Here is an 18,715-nt window from a genome sequence, read left to right on the forward strand (position 1 = left end):
AGTATAGCTGCTTATTGTATCCCATATATGCTCTTCAGCTGAATCTCAACAGCAAATGAACATAAATACTACCATTAGTACACTGCAAGAACACAGTGACCAACTCTTCTCTCTTTATCTAACTCAAAGCAATAGCTGTGAGGTCTTCAGAGTGGCACTAATTAAAAATCAACAAGAGGGAAACTAAGATATCTGCTTTGGATTCACAGTTTCAAAACTGAACACAAATTACTTCTGTGGAAACTAAAGAGAGAAGCTTAGTCACTTTCCCTGTTTCATACTCAACCCAACAGTTACAAGGTATAATTATCAGGGCAGAAACTCAGGAGTAAATACAACCATCAACTCCAGACAAATTTTGTTAACATCATCACTAAGACACATACCTTTGGATGACAAACAACATCATAAGACTGGTTTCTGTGCTATTTTTATATTAATTAGATGTAATTCATGCATTGCACCTGACAAAGTTCTTTGAGGTCTCAACTTTTCCCTAGCCTATGTTGCTACCCAAAAAAATGATCTTAACCACCTTCTACCTGTATACTACAGGCAGATCTTGAAGATAGCCTTGGCAGTTTAATTTTTCAACTCCCCAGTGTGACATATTGCTTATATTCAAATTGATCTGACGCAAAAATATGGTGTTTCTTTGCAACAGAATGTTCACAGCATCCAGATTACACAATTCTTAGACCCATGATTTTTAGAGATAGAATAAAAATCCACATGGAAATGCATCTCTTCATGCTTGGTTGATATACTGAGGAAAACTGCTCTTTAAATGTAGGAATTACAAACTTTTGTAAATTAAACCAGATCTTCTGAAGCACAGTTCTGAGGCAGAATATGTTGATTTTAATCAGGCTCACAGTCATAAAAACCATGGTCACATAGCCCTGAGCAACCCCATTTTCATCTTCCTCTGGGAAGTGGCTCTCAACTTATAATTCATTCCTTCTTCCCCCATGACATTCCTCTTTTCTTCCCAACTCATCTTGCCTAGCCTAATACATCTTAGGGCTCCAGGCATCTATGGAGAAGATTAATCAGGATCACACATCTCTTCAGTGTTTTCTTTAGGACAATTCCTGGTAACACAAAGCGACTAGTGGGTATGATTTCTTGGGCTAGGAGCAGTATTAGAACCACTGTCCTTTTTCAAGGACAATGCTGGGACAAATAGTCTTACCCCATTTCCATGCAGCTCAAAACTAAGACACTTCTTCTATTCTTCTAATACTTTTTTTTTTTTTTTTTTAATGACAAATCATTCAGCATAATCCTACCAAAAAAATTGCATGGTTATAGCAAAGACAGAAGCAAGAGGTGGAAAGCAGTGATGAAGAAGCACCTTTAAATTGTGCTTCCCAACAAACGGAACTTACAGCCTAAGAAGGCAATCTCCTGGTTCACTGTCAAATCCTATGGAGTCACAAGGGATATTTATCTGGAAAAAATAACTAGATCATTCAATCTATTCCCCATATACTGCTGGCTATTATGCTATAACGGTAAGGAAATACATAATGACATATCAGAAAGTAGTTAAAACCATATGGAATTTACCACATAAAATGGGGGAAAAAAAAAGTCCTAAAATTCCTGACAGCCTAATGCAAGAGAAAATTCCTTCTTGACTCCACTTGCAATGATCAGCATTTCAAACAAGACAGGCATCTAACAAAAGCACCACTTGTTTCTCCCCTCTGGAGACTATTCTGTGTGCTTCAGAGCAATCAAAAAGGTAACTTTTCTTTTAGAGCACTTCAGAGTGCATTTCACTCACAACCAGTTAGCACTTCTGCCTGTCTCAGAGCTCACTGGCGTTTCATTTCAATTCTGTATTTCCCACATGTTGAGAAGGACTGCTTCAAAATAATGTGAGCAGGGCAAGAATGCTCCAGTGCCCTGCAGGCAAATGCCCAAAGCATGGGTACAAAATGTTTGATAGCACTTATTGCAAAACCCAGATGTCTCATTAGTCAATGCCAGACGGAAACATGACCAGCATTTCTCTGATACTTACTAGAGCGTTTGTCCAGAAAATTCAAAGAAAGTCTATGTTAAATGCACAGCATATAAACAAAGACTCCAAGCAAATTCATTTTTTCTTTGGTAGAATGTCTCAGTACTTTAATTACTTTCAGCTCTAGAAAAGCTGCCTTATCCATAACTTGGTAACTTATGCAGAACAAACAACATGAAACATTAAACTTTATCTAAAAAAAGATAAGTAACTGAGAACTGAGTAAATGAGTTCCATTTTATTCTAAGCCTTCTAGACCATCTTTAGTTGATCAGCGAACCTGAGACCTAGTAGTTGTAACATAGTGCTAACTCATGGCAGCCTACAACTCCTGGCGAGAGTAGCACGGGGCAGCCCTGACCTCTGCTCTCTGGTGACAGTGACAGGACCAGAGGGAACAGCATGAAGCTATAGCAGGGGAGGGGCAGAGTGGGTGGTAAGGAAAAGTTCTTCACCAAAGGGCGGTGGGCATGGAATAGGCTCATCAGGGCAGTGGTCATGGCCCCATGCTGCTGGAGTTCAAAGAGATTTTGGACAATGCTCTTAGACATAGGGTTTAATTTTAGGTGGTGCTTTGTAGAGCAAGGAGTTGGACTTGATGATCCTTGTGGGTCCCTTCCAACTTAGGATATTTTTTGATTCTAGGCATAGAAAAAATATTATCTTCCTGTTAGCTCAAATTTATACTTTTTAACTTTGAAACCACATTGAAAATGATGATAAAAGAAATATTTTCAACATTTTCAACAAGATATACTCCTCCAATAGGAATAGATATATTTTTCCAAGACCTTCGCATGTTGCCCCTGGTAGAAAAAAACAAGGATATTTGAAGTCATCAGGCAGTTTAATTAAAATCTGTTTTTTTTTTTGCTTGTTTGGGTTTTTTTTGGTCAGAATGCAACCAGTTGAACTCCTACATACAGGAACTGGGAGGTCACTTACTCAAGAAAATCAAGCACCACGATACAGCTTTGCAATACACCTCACCCACAGATGAGCTAGAATGGGTTTAACAGAGTAAGAGTACTTAGAAAGCTGCTTCTCTTCAATCTCAACTGAAAATTGCAAATGAAATACTGGTTAATCACTAGAAAAACTGTCACTATCAAAAGAGGGAGATTTTGATGAGAGATGAAAGCCAAGATTCCATAAAGGCATCAAAGTAATTATCAGGAGAAACAGTTGAACTTACAAATGTTTATTTGAGCTATTTATTTACTACTGAGACCTCTGCCATTTCTTCTTAATGGCAAGAAAAAAAAAAAACCAAACCAAAACAACAACAAGAAAATAACTTCACAAAGGAGCTGTAAGATAATACTTCAGGTAACTGTAATTTTGTGTGTCTGAATTTGAAAAAAAAAAAAAAAAAAAAAAAATTACCAGATGTTACTCCTATTGATTCATGAAATCTGTTTGATAAAGCAATATTTCTGTTGCAAGACCATAGTGTGTTTGTTTTTATAACGAATACAACTTAAAGTTGGTAAATAAAATCATAAATAAACAGAATTTATGAGTTAAGAGTAATATCGAGAGCAATCAAAGATAATAATGTACTGATATTACCTTTAATAAAGACTGCTTCTGAGTTAATACTTTGTGAGTAAAAAAAATAAAAATTTCTATATTTCTTTTTACATAAGTAACCAAAGAAGTGATGTGAAAAAAATAAGCTAAGAAAAGAAAAATTTTAAATTTATTTTTGTATGTAGTTTTCAAGAAATGGAAATATTTCAACATTCTTTCTGTAGAAAGGATGTAAAGCTGCACTAGGGCTATTTAAGAAAATACATAGCATGACCTACTCCAAAATTTGCTTTTGGAGAAAGAGCTGAGCATAAACCAGCCCTTATACCAGGGCTATCCCTCTGATTCCTTCCTTTTTCCATTGGCGATTTAGAATAATTTTGTAACTTTTTATTAATACAGAAAAAAATACTATGGTTTTAAAAAGAAAACAGAAAGGTGCCAGTTAGAAAAAAGGAATTGGCCAGGAGGAGAACCATATATTACGACTCATTAAGATGCTGCTTTTCCAGGAGGCCTTTGGAAAGTTATTTGCATCAAAGAATAAAATTATTTTTGAGGAAAGACATTGAAGTCAGTGATTACTTGATTTTGTTACGTGCTTTGATGTCTCAAAGAAAATTCTACCTAAATGCAAAATATTATTTATTACCATGGATTAAAGACATGTAATAGAATTTAATTACAAAGAGAGATCAAAGTCTGCAAAGTATTCCAGTGTATATAGGAGTCTAAATGTGCATTTGTATTTTTGTTGAATTTAGATCACAATCATCTACTGCAAATTAATGCCAGTGTTTTTGCACTATTCTTCTTTCTAGAGACAACAGCAGAGTGCCTGTCAGATGATTCAAATGATGGAATCATGTGAATAAAACATCAACAAAAATGAAGTAGTTTGCAGGATCTACATCTGAGGAGGAATGCAAGAGACTCACCTAAAATGAAGAGCCTCAAAATTTCAGTTTAAGCTACTTACTCAGTCCTACTAGACTTAGACTTTCTAAGATTCTGTCTTCAGCACTGACACTTTTCAGATATCCGAAGATTTTCTTCTGACCAAAGGCATATTTTCATGTAATGATGAGAGATTTGCCATTCAACTAAACCAGCTTGTTCATGGTTTAATTGGATTCCTTTTCTCCAAATGAGATTATGGTTACAAAGAAGAAAAACTCAAAAACAACAACAAAAAGAGCAGACAACAGTGCTTGTGATTCTATAAGCTAGACTCTTACTCATTACCCAGTGGTTGACACAGAAGGAATTGTGAACTCCAAGCCCTGCTCCAAGAGCCGTTTCCTAATATTAATATCTAAAACATTACTTACTGTCTTGTTTGTATTTCATCCACCTCCCTTTCCAAAGCACATCTGATACTTGCAGAATGTCCTGTGAGAACAAAGGGTGAGTAATCTAATCACTGAGATCACCACCATCTTGAAGTAAAAAAGAGAATGATCCTAGTACCCTTTTATGAAGAAAGATGGCCAACTACAGCAGGGAAATAATCCTTTCACTGTACTGTGAGTACATGGAGTACATGGTAAAATGCCTAGTCTACCAGGCATGCTTTTCTTCAAACTTCGGTATTTCTTCATTTTTAGCCTCATCTGAAAAGACTGGAGGAATTAAGCACGTTATGATGTTACTGTCTGTCACAAAAGCTTTCTTCTTGAAGATCGGGCATTGTAGATTCAACTGCTAAGTAAAAGAGGGTGAGTACCATTCCTTCATGATGATGTTATGGCCATGACAGCAAGGGCACAAAAAACACTACTGGGACCTCATATTAGAAAAGACAGCTATGATGGTGATGCATAATTCCAAAAGAAAAATAATGCCTCAAGTCCTGACAGAATTTGAAAGCTAATCACTGTAGGTATTGGATTCAGGCACAGTAGATTTGCAAGAGAAAACAATGCAGATAGGTTTGAGGTTCCTAACTCTCTTGATGCAGAAAACATGAAACATTATCATTAAATTCATTACAGGAGTAAGAAACCATTAGCTGCACTTTTTACCTTCATCTTTTGCATTCACATATAGCACTTAGGAAAGAGCCTGTCAAAGGGAAAATATCTCTCTCTCTTTTTTTTTTTTTAATAAAAAGAAAAAGCTTATTCAATATCTACTGTATTTTTGCTGATGAACAGCGGAGTAAGAGGAAAGGTCACTTTTGCCCAAGATTTCATTATTAGAGGATTAGTGACAGTCTACATGCAAAGAACACGCTGCTGAAATTATGTTCTGTATTTCACTTTAACTTTACTCTTGAGGGAGCAAAACCAAATTCTGCTGCTACTCCTCTTGTAACTTTTTATTCATTTCTATACCAACATTTATTTCTTTGTTGTTATATGATATGGGACAATAATAATGGATTAATTCCATTGGAATTCTTAAATTGTTTAACTTCCATCTTATCACAATCTTTCCTTCTACTGAAAATCAATTTTCTTTTAAAAGAAAAGATTTACAGCAGTTATTACAAAAAGGCACTGTCTGCCTCAGCAGACAGGGCGAAAACATCAGTACTATAAGTCTGTGGTAGCATTTCAAATTTAAAAATAATAACATAAGGATGTTAGAGTTGCATTTCTGATTGCAATATCATGCTAAAAATTAAATTTGTTAATTTTGATCATTTTAAACAACCATCAAATATTACCATCATGCAATATTGAACATTTCCAGCAGATGTCTCCAATGCACTATTTTACACAGAAAGTTACATTAAAGATACATTCAAATTGAATATAAGTTTAGCAAAATATTTTTTAAAATAAGTAGAGAAAAGCTGAAATTAATTTTTTATCTGTTGAGACATGGATAGGTTATTACTGTCACTTTACTTCTGTCGTTTGCACAGTGGGTTTTTTTTCATTTCCTCTCTGAAGGTTTTCAAACTGAACTTTCTTTTCTTTCTTTTTTTTCTTTCTTTTTTTCTTTCTTTCTTTCTTTCTTTCTTTCTTTCTTTCTTTCTTTCTTTCTTTCTTTCTTTTTTTGACAAGCAAATCTGATCATATCTTGATATGTCAGAGCAATATCAAATTTTAACTGGCAGGAATGAATTTTTGGTTACTAAGAAATACTGTTTTGTTTTGACACAAAAACAGAAACAGTTCACACGCTCAAACTGAAAATATCTGGTTTCACAACCTTGGTATAAGTATGCAATAATCCAACTATTTATTAATAATCTTTGTGGATTATTCCCACTCAGTACCTTGAAACACAAATGTTCACCATGATTCTGTCAGTCTGAGTCAGTACATAAGCGATGCTCAATATTTATAAACCAAGCACAAGAAGAGAATTTCAAGGATATAAGGGAAAAAAATTAATATTACATTTTCACTGATCCCCATTATCACTATGTTGTACTTCAAAAATATCTAAGAGAATTCCTTAAGACTTCTTGTAATTTCTCTGTGCTTCAAAGTAGCATATCTAATAGAGCTGATAAGAGTGTAAAATGTTGCCCTACAAACTCTTATGAATATGAGGTACTGTATATACAGACAAATCTATATTTAACTCAAGATGCCAACTAATTTATTGAAAGTAGATTGTATTTAAAAATGAAAGACTCAGAAATCTCTATAGGCTCAAAGATAGGAAGCATTTTAAGTACTAGGGAGCTGAGGATACTGCCCAGAAGGTGGGCTAGACTATTGTCTTATAATAAAAAAACTCATCCAATCATAGTCATGTATTTTACATAGGTTTACTAGACTTTGAATTTTGATGAAAGTTAGAGGACTGTTCTTCTGTTCACAGCAGATAGAAAAGATCAGTACATTATAGCACATATTTTCAAAACTGGTTTTGATCTTTTGGATTTATTTAGCAACAAGAGTTCTACTTTCACTATACTAAACCTATACCTCAAATAACTTTAAGGATGACATAGATTCTCCACAATACAAGAAACAATCTTATCTGTTACAGCTTTCAACTGAAATAACAAAAACCGTACATATAACAAGCCATACACTGGTAACTTCAGCCAATTCAGTAACATAGCATGGTATCTCTGTATCTCTCTCTCTCTCTCTTTTTTTTTTTTTAATAAAAAGAAAAAGCTTATTCAAAGTTTTGTTTTCCTAGCAGGAAACACAGAAATTTCAAGAGCTAGTCTCTAAGGCTAATGGCAAACTGTTATCTGTATTCTGGTAATAAATCATAAATTCTTTACGTCTGTTTAATTCCCCTTGAAAAATTCATGACTATATGCCCACACCACAGTACAACAGAGAAATGGATTTAAGCTTCTTTTAAAAATTAATTTGTAAATTAAATTGTTTTTGCAATAATTCCAGAAACACTTCAGTTTTCTAGAATGTTTAAGTACAAAGCTAAAATATCTCCAATGGTATAAGAAGCTCTTAGTTCACTGAACTGAGCTGAGATGAAATCGTAGAGAAACACTGACCAGGAATGAAAGAATAGATATGGAAGGACATATAAATGTATTGGGTGCTGTTATTGTGGGTTTTTGCTGTTGTTTGGTTTGTTTGGAATGTTTGTTTGCTTTTGGGGGTTATTTTTGGTGGGTGGGAGTCAAGTAGGAGTAGAAGTAGGAGCATCACTTCACATTCTCCAATTCTCCAAAGTTTCATTTACACTTATTCGCTAGTAACATAATATGATATACAATCTACTCTCATAAAAATTGCAACAAAGAAAGATGCACAGTACCTATATGCATTTAGAAAGATAACTGGATTATGTCTTTCCAGAAAGTAAAAGACTGCATTTCCCCTCAACTATATAATTAGTCAAGCACAGCAAATGTTCATAAATATTTATGATTAGAAAAATGCCTACTGTATTTTTTCTCTCTCATTTAGCACATGGATCAACTCACATCAAATTTTTATGAACAATCAGACCACCATAAAAAGGGCACATAAACCATATATGGTTTACTGCTTGGATACAGTGCAATGGATATAATACAGTAAACATGTTTTTATTGGAAAATTCCTCTATGGGTGGAGAAGAAGAACAGCAACAAACAAACTACTCACATAAATATATCCTAAGAAAGATCTGTTAAGTCAAAAGACCTTGCACTGCGGAATACATAAGAACAGTACTTCTCTAAGGGCAGTCTTCTGTTTTTATTGCAAATTGTTTTAATTTCTCTCAATCTAAAGAGCTGTACAGTACCTGTCCAGTATATGCAAAGTCCAGGGCTTGTTTTAAACCTAGGCTTGTGACGCCATGCAAATTCACCTCGTCAGCTTCACTTTCAACCATACAGAGACTGAACATTGCCTAGGAAAAGAAAAGAAATATTAACAATTAAAATAACACCAGTAAAGTCCCAGGAAGAACAGGATTCGTTTTTTCAACTTCACTAACCTTTGATTTTCCTTGGATAAGAATTCTAAACAGCATCAGACTTGTGAGTTAGAGTGAGATGTACACCATACTTCCAACACTACCACCTAGCAATCAATCATGAAAGAGAGTCCTTTTATCAATAAATACAAAAAAAATTATTCTGAAAAAAATTGAAACAAATAACTTTGGTACACAATAGGATATTGTTCAATAAAAGTGAGAAAGAACTGGCCTCAGGGGAAGAAAAAAGTACAAACATCACTAGAACTAGTACTTATAACTATGAATAGTATCACTGTATATAAATATAGGTAGGATAATAAACTATATACAATTACATGTATAAGAAAAAGAGATAGTTATGATAGTTAACACAGTGTCTCTTTTTTAAACTAATCCACTCCAAATAGCATCTCAATCTATAAAGTGAACAGTGTTAAAATCAAGTTATTCACAGAATCACAGAATCACAGAATTGTAGGGGTTGGAAGGGACCTCTAGAGATCATCGAGACCAACCCCCCTGCCAAAGCAGGTTCCCTACACCAGGTCGCACAGGTAGGCGTCCAGGCGAGACTTGAATATCTCCAGAGAAGGAGACTCCACAACCTCCCTGGGCAGCCTGTTCCAGTGCTCCGTCACCCTCACCGTGAAGAAGTTCTTACGCACATTCGTGCAAAACTTCCTATGCTGCAGCTTATGTCCGTTTCCCCTCGTCCTGTCTCCACGTACCACTGAAAAGAGACTGGCCTCACCGCTATGGCCGCCACACCTCAGATATTTATAAACCTGGATCAGGTCCCCTCTCAGTCTTCTTTTCTCAAGGCTAAACAGACCCAGTTTACTTAGCCTTTCTTCATAGGGGAGATGCTCCAGGCCCTTCACCATCTTTGTGGCCCTCCGCTGGACTCTTTCCAAGAGATCCCTGTCTTTTTTGTACTGGGGAGCCCAGAACTGGACACAGTACTCCAGATGAGGCCTTACCAGGGCAGAGTAGAGGGGGAGGATCACCTCCCTCGACCTGCTGGACACGCTCTTCTTAATGCACCCCAGAATGCCATTGGCCTTTTTGGCCACGAGGGCACACTGCTGGCTCATGGCCAACCTGTCGTCCACCAGGACGCCCAGGTCCCTCTCTGCAGAGCTCCTCTCCAGCAGCTCATCCCCCAGCCTGTATTGGTGCATGCAATTATTCCTCCCTAGGTGTAAGACCCTACACTTGCTTGTGTTGAACCTCATCTGGTTTCTTACTGCCCAGCTCTCCAGCCTGTCCAGGTCTCGCTGAATGGCAGCACAGCCTTCAGGCGTGTCAGCCAATCCTCCCAACTTCATATCATCAGCAAACTTGCTGAGGGTGGCCACTATCCCCTCATCAAGGTCATTGATGAAGATGTTGAACAAGACCGGACCCAGCACAGACCCCTGGGGGACACCACTGGTTACAGGTCTCCAGCCAGACTCTGCACCACCAACAACGACCCTCTGCGCTCTGCCAGTCAGCCAGTTCTCAACCCACCTCACTGTCCACTCGTCTATCCCACACTTCCTCAGCTTTGTTATAAGGATGTCGTGGGAGACAGTATCAAACGCCTTTCTAAAATCAAGGTAGATTACATCTACCGCTCTTCCCCCATCCACCCAGCATGTGACAGCATCATAGAAGGCCACCAAGTTGGTCGAGCACGACCTCCCCTTGGTGAACCCATGCTGACTACTCCTGATAACCTCCTTTTCTCCCAGTTGTCTGGAGATGGTATCCAGCACAAGCTGTTCCATCACCTTTCCAGGGACGGAGGTGAGGCTGACAGGCCTATAATTACCCGGATCTTCCTTCTTGCCCTTTTTGAAGACCGGAGTGACATTGGCTATCCTCCAGTCTTCAGGGACCTCCCCTGTTGTCCAGGACCTCTCAAAAATGATGGAGAGCGGTTCGGCAATGACCTCCGCCAGCTCCCTCAGCACACTTATTAAAAGAAGAGCAAGGATACAGGTACAGTCACCTAAACCTACAACTGCCCTTTACTTAGTATTGTCCCAGCTTCTCAGACTGTATCAATCCTCCATAAAACCTACACTTAAGACTAGCAAGGTTATACTATACTTCTCTACAAGTAAAACTGAGGAAAACAGCTGTTCCTTTCATCAAGTCTCTCTTTGAAGATCATCAGTCTTCAGCAGCTCCCTAAACTGAAGCAACCTTACTCAGTCTCTGGATCACCAATAGAAACCTTTTTCTTCCCAAGCCTGCCTTTGCCTTGCACTCTTCTCTCCCAGCGCACACTCTTGCAGGGTCCTTATAATTCCTTTTTCCCTCCTCGTCACTCCAATTCTCCAGACAAATACTCTTCCTGAAATGCAACCTTTATCTCTGTCACTTCCCTACACACTTAACAAAATATACCATTCTCAGTCTTTAGACAGTAAACTGTGAACAAATAAATGAAACTGTTCGGCCATCTGTCAGAGCTTAAACTTGGTCCCAGTGGGTTTTGTGCAGAAATGTTAATGCTTCTATCTATATAGACTAGTAAACTTCACAGAATCACAGAATTGTAGGGGTTGGAAGAGGCCTCTAGGATTATCGAATCCAGTCCCCTGCAAACCAGGCCCCCTACAGCAGGCTGCACAGGTAGGTATACAGGCGGGTCTTGAATATCTCCAGAGAAGGCAAATCCACAACCTCCCTGGACAGCCTGTTCCAGTGCTCTGTCACCCTCACTATGAAGAAATTCCTTCATATATTGGTGCAGAAATTCTTATGCACCAGTTTATGGCCATTTTCCCTTGTCCTGTCCTCACAGACTCTGAAAAAGAGGTTGGCCATGTCCCTTTGGCTTCCACACGTAAGATTTTTATAAACATTAATAAGATCCCCTCTTTGTCTTCTTTTCTCAAGGCTGAACAGACCCGGTTTGCTCAGCCTTTCCTCATAGGGGAGATGCTCCAGACCCTTTATCATCACTCTCCAGAAGATCCCTGTCTTTTTTGTATCAGGGAGCCCAGCGTTGGATACAGTACTCCAGGTGAGGCCTGACCAAGGCAGAGTAGAGGGGGAGTGTCACCTCCCTTGACCTGCTGGTCATGCTCCTTTTAATGCACCCCAGGATCCCATTGGCCTTCTTGGACACTAGGGCATGCTGCTAACTCATGGCCAACCTCCTATCCACCAGGACTTCCACATCCTTCTCCAAAGAACTCCTCTCCAGCAGGTCATGTCCCAGCCTGTACTGATACTTGCAGTTATTCCTTCCCACATGCAAGACTCTGTACTTGCTTTTGTTAAATCTCATCTGGTTTATTGCTTCCCAGCTCTCCAGTCTGTCCAGGTCTAGCTGAAAGACAACACATTCTTCAGGTGTGTCAGCCACTCCTCCCAGCTTTCTAACACTGGCATACTTGCTGTTCACCTTGGAGGACTCTAGTAAAGGAGCACTTCCAATGAACTTCTATATTAATGCACTCTTCTGCATCTGCAGTTACTCTGATACATGCAGAAGCTGAGGCAGTCAACAAGCACACTGGATTTCATATACATAACCTGACACCAAGAGCTACTGAAACTAAAGGAAAAAATAAGCCTTATCCTCTCTAACAGTTCAGCATGTCATTCACTTAGACTCAGGCAGCTTCTTCCAAGAACTGAGGATTTCATGCAAATAACTGATTTATTCTGAAAGCGTTAGTTCTTTCATCATTAAAATACCACCTTTTGACAAAAATCTGCTGCCTGGAAATCATCCAGGATAAGCAAGAATGAAGTTTATCATATGGTCAGTCCTTGTATTTTCACAGTTCTTATTTCAATAAAATGGTATCAGGGTATTTACCATACTGACAACAGCAAAGAAATGCCAAATAGTTTAAAGGCTTTATCACACTAATGTAGTAAGACATAGGCATGAAATAGACATATATATATATATACATATAAATATAGCAAGTTCAAATTTTTGTCTAATTCCATAAGAAATGTAATTATGGGTGGACATTTCATTGTCATCTAACTGTAACAAAAGAGTTGTAATAGCTACTGAGAGGCTACTGAGAGGCTTCAGGGTTTGCCAGGAGCTGCAAGGTTTCCATCAGCCATCTGCTCCTTGTAAAAGCAGACCTCCAGTTTTTGTCAGGAGGAGAGAATTTAAGGCCAAAAAGCACCAGTTGACAACTAGCCTCACAACAAACAAGGGCAAAACCTTGCCCTGCATCCAAGACCCTTTAACACTTCTGGGAATGCAATGCCTCCCAGCATGGCTGAGAATAACGCTTCATTTGCATTTGCTAATTGAGAAGGGACAGTGACAACTGTCAGTTTTATCCAAAGTCATCCTCTGCGTACTGGATAGGCTTAACAGAAAAATAAATAAAGAAAATACTAGTTTACTAATGCTTGTTCTTGGGGTTTTAGAAAGAGCTATTGCAAACCAAACCATACTTTTCCTAACATTTTCTGCATGACTTTATTGGGGTTGCCAGTCATATGTCGTATGAGACAGTTTCTAACACTTAAGCTGTTTCAGTATGAAAATATTTCAGAAGTCAATTGAAAGGACTGCATGTTTGTTTGCTAAATTATGTTACAATATGGTAAAATAGAACAATTGTAGGATTTCTTACACTGTTAGGAGTATACATTTAATCTTGGGAATGATTATCACAGCATAAATCATGCTCTCATAAAAAGGATAAATAAACTTTACATACTAAACCTTTATACATATATATATATGTGGCTTTATACCACAGAACAAGACAGACAACAAAAAGTGCAATACAAGATTTGAATCAAAAATCACACCAGATAACTAAGCATTTCACCTTCACTAAGCCTCTGAGAATGGATTATTTGTTAAGCATGAGCATATTCCCCATAGTTTTATACTATGTTACTACTCACAAATACCATGGTTAGGAGTTCTGATATTTTGCATTATAATATAGATTTCTCCTTAGATAAAGAATTTGTATTCACCATACCAACGAACAATTGTTTTTAGATTTATACAGCCCATGTATTTAAGTGTGTTATCAATGTACCTTAAAGCGTATGAATCTACAGTTACAGAGTACATTCGGCCTCAGGGAAACCGGGAAAAGTGTTTAAACTCTTGTGCAAGAGTGAATTTACAGAATTGCTAATAATGCTGTACATAAAGCATTCTATGCATCAACTGTTGCTATTTCTATTAAGTAGTTATCTGATGAACTAATACAGAGAAATGTTGTGGTAGGCCATTTTTTTATTTCACCTGTGCTAGACTGGAACAGAAAACCAAAGGCAACAACATCTAGTTTACTTAACAATCTTTATCTTCTTTTTTGTTAATGCAAAATACACAGTCTAGATCCTGGTAGAGAGTACTGCTATGTGGGTTTTGCCAAGTTGTCTGCAAATTACGGTCAGTATATACCCAGACCGGAACAACAAGAAAAGGAATTTTATTTACTTTTATTTTTAGTAAAATGTATTCCAAAATTCAGAAGTATCTTTTAATTATTCTGAACCTCCTTTAAAGCTCTTCTAGCAAGAATTGCTTACATCACAGTATGTATAGGTGCTTTCCTTGCTGTGAAGACTAACTTGTCATATCAGAAATTCATAATTAAATATACTTTTTTGGATAATATTTCTTTACCACACCAACTTCAGAGTGGAGAGCAAAGCTCTTGGTGCAGAACTTCTTATGCTCAAATTTATGGCCATTTTCCTTTGTCCTATGCCCAGAGACCACTGAAAAGGTCTATCCCTTTGGCTCCAACACATAAGATTTTTATTTTTCTTCCAAGACCATCATGACTGTGGATAGCATCCAAACTGCCAATTTATCAACAAGTGATGTTCCCTTTTACAACAAAACTCACTGGTAAGAGGACTCATATTTTCTTCCAGCTCCTGTAAATCTCCATGCCTTGATCTGTCACCCAGAAAATGAGGAAAATCAAGTGACTACTTAAATATTGTGGTTTTTATCTATTTGGATTTTTAATTCAAAGACAAGACTTTAATTAGATAAATCAATCCCTTAGAAGAAAAGTGAACATGATATTCCTGCCATTCTTAGCAATTGCATCAAAATTCAGTGATCAACATGGATTCAGACACAAATGGTCCCACATAAGCTTTAAGGAGCTTCAAATAAGATGTACCATTTTTTGAGGAGTGAGAAGACCATTTTATTAGCTGCAGAAAGAGAAGATGGGGAGGAATCAAAGCCCTTTCTTCTTCTAATCTAGGCCTGAAACAGAATCAGAGCTAGAGAACTTCTCAAAAAAATCACAGAATTGTAGAATATCCTGAGTTGGAAGGGACACATAAGGAGTCCCAAATACATGAACCTTGGATAAAAATAATCAAAAAAATATCTGACAAAAGTAGTTCTCAGGCTCTTGAATATTTGACTTCAAAGTAGCATAGCAAGTTGATGTGCCTTTAGTAAATGGCATATTTGTAGTTTAACCAGTTAGATATCAGCACCCAAAGGCAGCTTTACAAAATAGTTTCCATAGAACACAAAAAAAGAGCATTGAATCTAACTTCCCCTGCTCGGCTCTGCAGCAACATGTACAGTCTCCTTCACAACACACAACTTTAATATATAAATATGAGAATAATATTCAAAATTCCCAAAATACAAATTGCTCACTGTCAGAAATGGTAAAGTATAAAATTGCTCCTTGCCTCCAGAGTCATTTTCTCATTTACTCAGATGATTCATATGTGTGAGAGTAGTGAGCTTGTAATCATTTGTACATGACATACAAATAATAAATAAATTATATACAGTATGTAAATATATTTACACATAAATATCTAAAAACACACGTTTAATTATATATGCATTTGAACACTGATGCAACTTCAAACAAATTACAGGAAAATATTTGAAAGACAGCTAAAAGTATTAGATTAGAATTTAAATCTCTATATAAGCTGTTTAACATTTAACACATGTTTAAAAGAAAGTAATAAAATCACTAAACAAGCATTAATATTATATTTTATGTAAATACTGGGTAGAAGGGAAGTTCCTAAAATACTCAGAAACTTCAGAGAAATGGAGAGCAAACTGTCACTGGAGCCCAGAATAATAGTTTACATAGATAGGCAACTGAATAACAAAATTAAGTAAAAGTGTTTTGTGGGCAATCAATATATAGAAATAGGTATGTTTGGACAACAATTTACAGGATCTAGTGGGATGAAATATCCTAATATCCCTTTTATTTTGTGGAGAGCAGAACTACACGATATTCAAGGAAGGCCACATCAAATATCCTTTCTGCTCTGTAACTGAAGAGGAAGCCAAAACAATTACCTTAGCCTAGATAACTAAATTAGGTGAAAACTTTAATTCTAAGAATAATGGGTTATGTGAACTGACCTGAGGAACACAAATTGAAGAGATAGAATTCAATTGTTTCCTTTTAGCATATTCATTTTAGGAGAACAGAAGAAATTCTGAAGGTGAGTATTTCTAGAATGAAAGCTACAAACCATAACAATGACAATTCATTGAAAGATATTTGCACGTTAGTTTGTTCTATGTGACAAATTAATATTTTTAAGAACCAGAGACTTCTTTCAGTTATATGAGTTCACATAAAGTCATTTCAAGTTCAAAAGCCTTAGGGGTATGTGGGTCTTTAAAATAGTTGCAGATCGCCAGTTATGAAAGGCTGAATACATCCTTCCATTTGCCTATGTTGATTTTCTTATGCTCATCACTTATTTCAGCTACATCATTCCCAACCAAGTTTTGTAAATCTTCCAAATGGAAGATGAGCAATTGAACATTTTAATTTTTGCCTTCAAGAAATACTTTGAGTCCTCTAGGAATAAAGCATACTGCTCCAATACCTCAAAATCCTTCAGCAAAAATACAAAATGACAGTCATCTTTATCTATTTTTTCTTTAATTTATTTCTAAAAGCGACTTTCCAAATAAACCTAAGTTTTCAAAAACCAGAAAGTAAACTGAATCCGTCCACAATCACCCCAGAAAAACATTTCCAAATATTCTGAGTTGATGCTCTCAAACATTGCTAGTGATCAGCAGCAGTATTTCCACATCTACTACATCAAAAAAACACATAAATTTCCCCCCCACTAACACATAATTCTAAACTACACAACTCCTGCTTAACCATGGTGTTATCAGTCAAGAAACACAATTATTAAGTCTTGGAATACATCAGAATCATCTGAATTAAAAGCTGCACCCCGTGATGTTCATAGGGTTTCAACAAGGCCAGGTTTGCTTTGCACAACACATTGCAAATATCTCCCACTCAGCTTGTCATTTTTCATGCTTGACTCTAACTTTGCAACTCATATACCAGAGCATGTCTTTACTTTCAACTGTTTTTCTCCTGTGGCTGCCCAGAAATCTGACACATTCTTGATAGTAAGAGTCATAAGCATTTCCTGTACTTCCTCGTAATCACAAACAGATAGAGAGAATGGAAAGTTGGCACAGAGCAAACTACGTTCTTGTAGTTCCTTTCATTTCAACACACTCAAAAAGATGAACGCTCAGGACGTCAAGGTGAACTAACAGAGAGCAAGCCTCAGTGCACACAAGCTTACTCTACTTTACTCTGCTACTTTTCCTGAAAAATTATCAGCTATATTGTAAGCACCCTGGTCAAAGGTCAAAAGTTACAGCAAAAAAAACCTTATCAGTCTTATCTTAAATTAAAACTTAAATACACCATCCTATCCAGCCTCTTTTATCACTGAGGCTAAACTCTCCAAACAAAAAGCAAATTGCAACAAGCAGCTTGTTTGGTAGTCATATTATACAGCTTAACTAACTCTTCCCACCCAATTCAGAAACATACCAGAACAAAACAAAACAAAACAAAAAGCCAAACCCTCCCCCCCCCCCAAAAAAAAACCCACAAAAAAACATGCTACTGCTGAAAAAACACAACAATTTTGAAAATGAGTGAACATCTGTTCAGTCTTTCAAGCAAATTAATTAGTGAAGAACAATGATCAGTATTATAGCCAAATTTTCCTTAGCTTTTTGCACTGAATTTTTATGGTAAGCAACACTATTGAGTATTGTTTTAGTGTTTCAGAAGAGAAGAACTACTATCTAAAATTTATATAATTATCTCCACAATTCTACAACGATATTGCTTGAGCTCTTCTCAAAACTATCTTAAAATAGACAGGCATCTTCTTTAAGTGCAGGTTTTATTCAGATTCATTTCCCATAGCATATTCATTTACTTTTATGTTCATATATTGCACATCTTTTTCTTTTCAGAAAATTTATTATCGTTCTCTAATGCATCATAAGAGCTGTTAGAAAAGTAAACAAACACTTAAGAAATCTTGGATCAGTTTCTTACATTGCTCAGGGAGCTCAGTTATGATTTGAATTCTCAATACTTTTTAAATTGTAATTTTAAGCTTGTGGAATCTTAACTAGCATCAGTGGAACAGCTCAGTCTTAAATTCTTCCTTATTTAGTACCTAAGCCTATCTATGTACAGGTTGCTCAAAATTACAAATATCCAGTCCCAAGACTGTTTGGACTACAAACTCTTTCAGGCCGAAACTTTCTCCTTTGCAGTTTCTACTAAAAATAGCACCTCATTGTTCTTGTAACAGTAAATAAAATAAATAATTCTTAATCTATTTAATCCCCCTTGTAGTATCTACTCCTTCATTAAGCTTTATTTTTTCTTAACTTCCAAGTACTAATCCTTCATTATGTAAGCAATGTTGTTTCTTCTTTGCTGCTTTTACCTATCACAATAAAAAAATCACGATTAAGAAGAATTGAAA

The 18,715-nt window shown here is 36.7% G+C and overlaps 1 protein-coding gene across 4 annotated transcripts in view; it reads right to left on the reverse strand.

Annotated features, from left to right (window-relative positions):
* The window catches only part of KLHL32 (kelch like family member 32), a 119,909-nt gene that overhangs the window by 64,933 nt on the left and 36,261 nt on the right, over positions 1–18,715 (reverse strand). For 3 of the 4 annotated variants that reach the window (XM_085217610.1, XM_085217608.1, XM_085217609.1), the window contains one exon: positions 8,744–8,851. In XM_085217610.1, coding sequence (XP_085073736.1) covers positions 8,744–8,851 — 108 coding nt within the window. Of the gene's footprint in view, positions 1–8,743; positions 8,852–8,938; positions 8,958–18,715 lie in introns of those variants that run through there. The other variant, XM_010707567.4, reaches the window with a different exon arrangement.

Source organism: Meleagris gallopavo, chromosome 2 (assembly GCF_905368555.1).
Source record: "Meleagris gallopavo chromosome 2, MGAL_WU_HG_1.1, whole genome shotgun sequence".
Classification (NCBI taxonomy): Eukaryota; Metazoa; Chordata; class Aves; order Galliformes; family Phasianidae; genus Meleagris; species Meleagris gallopavo.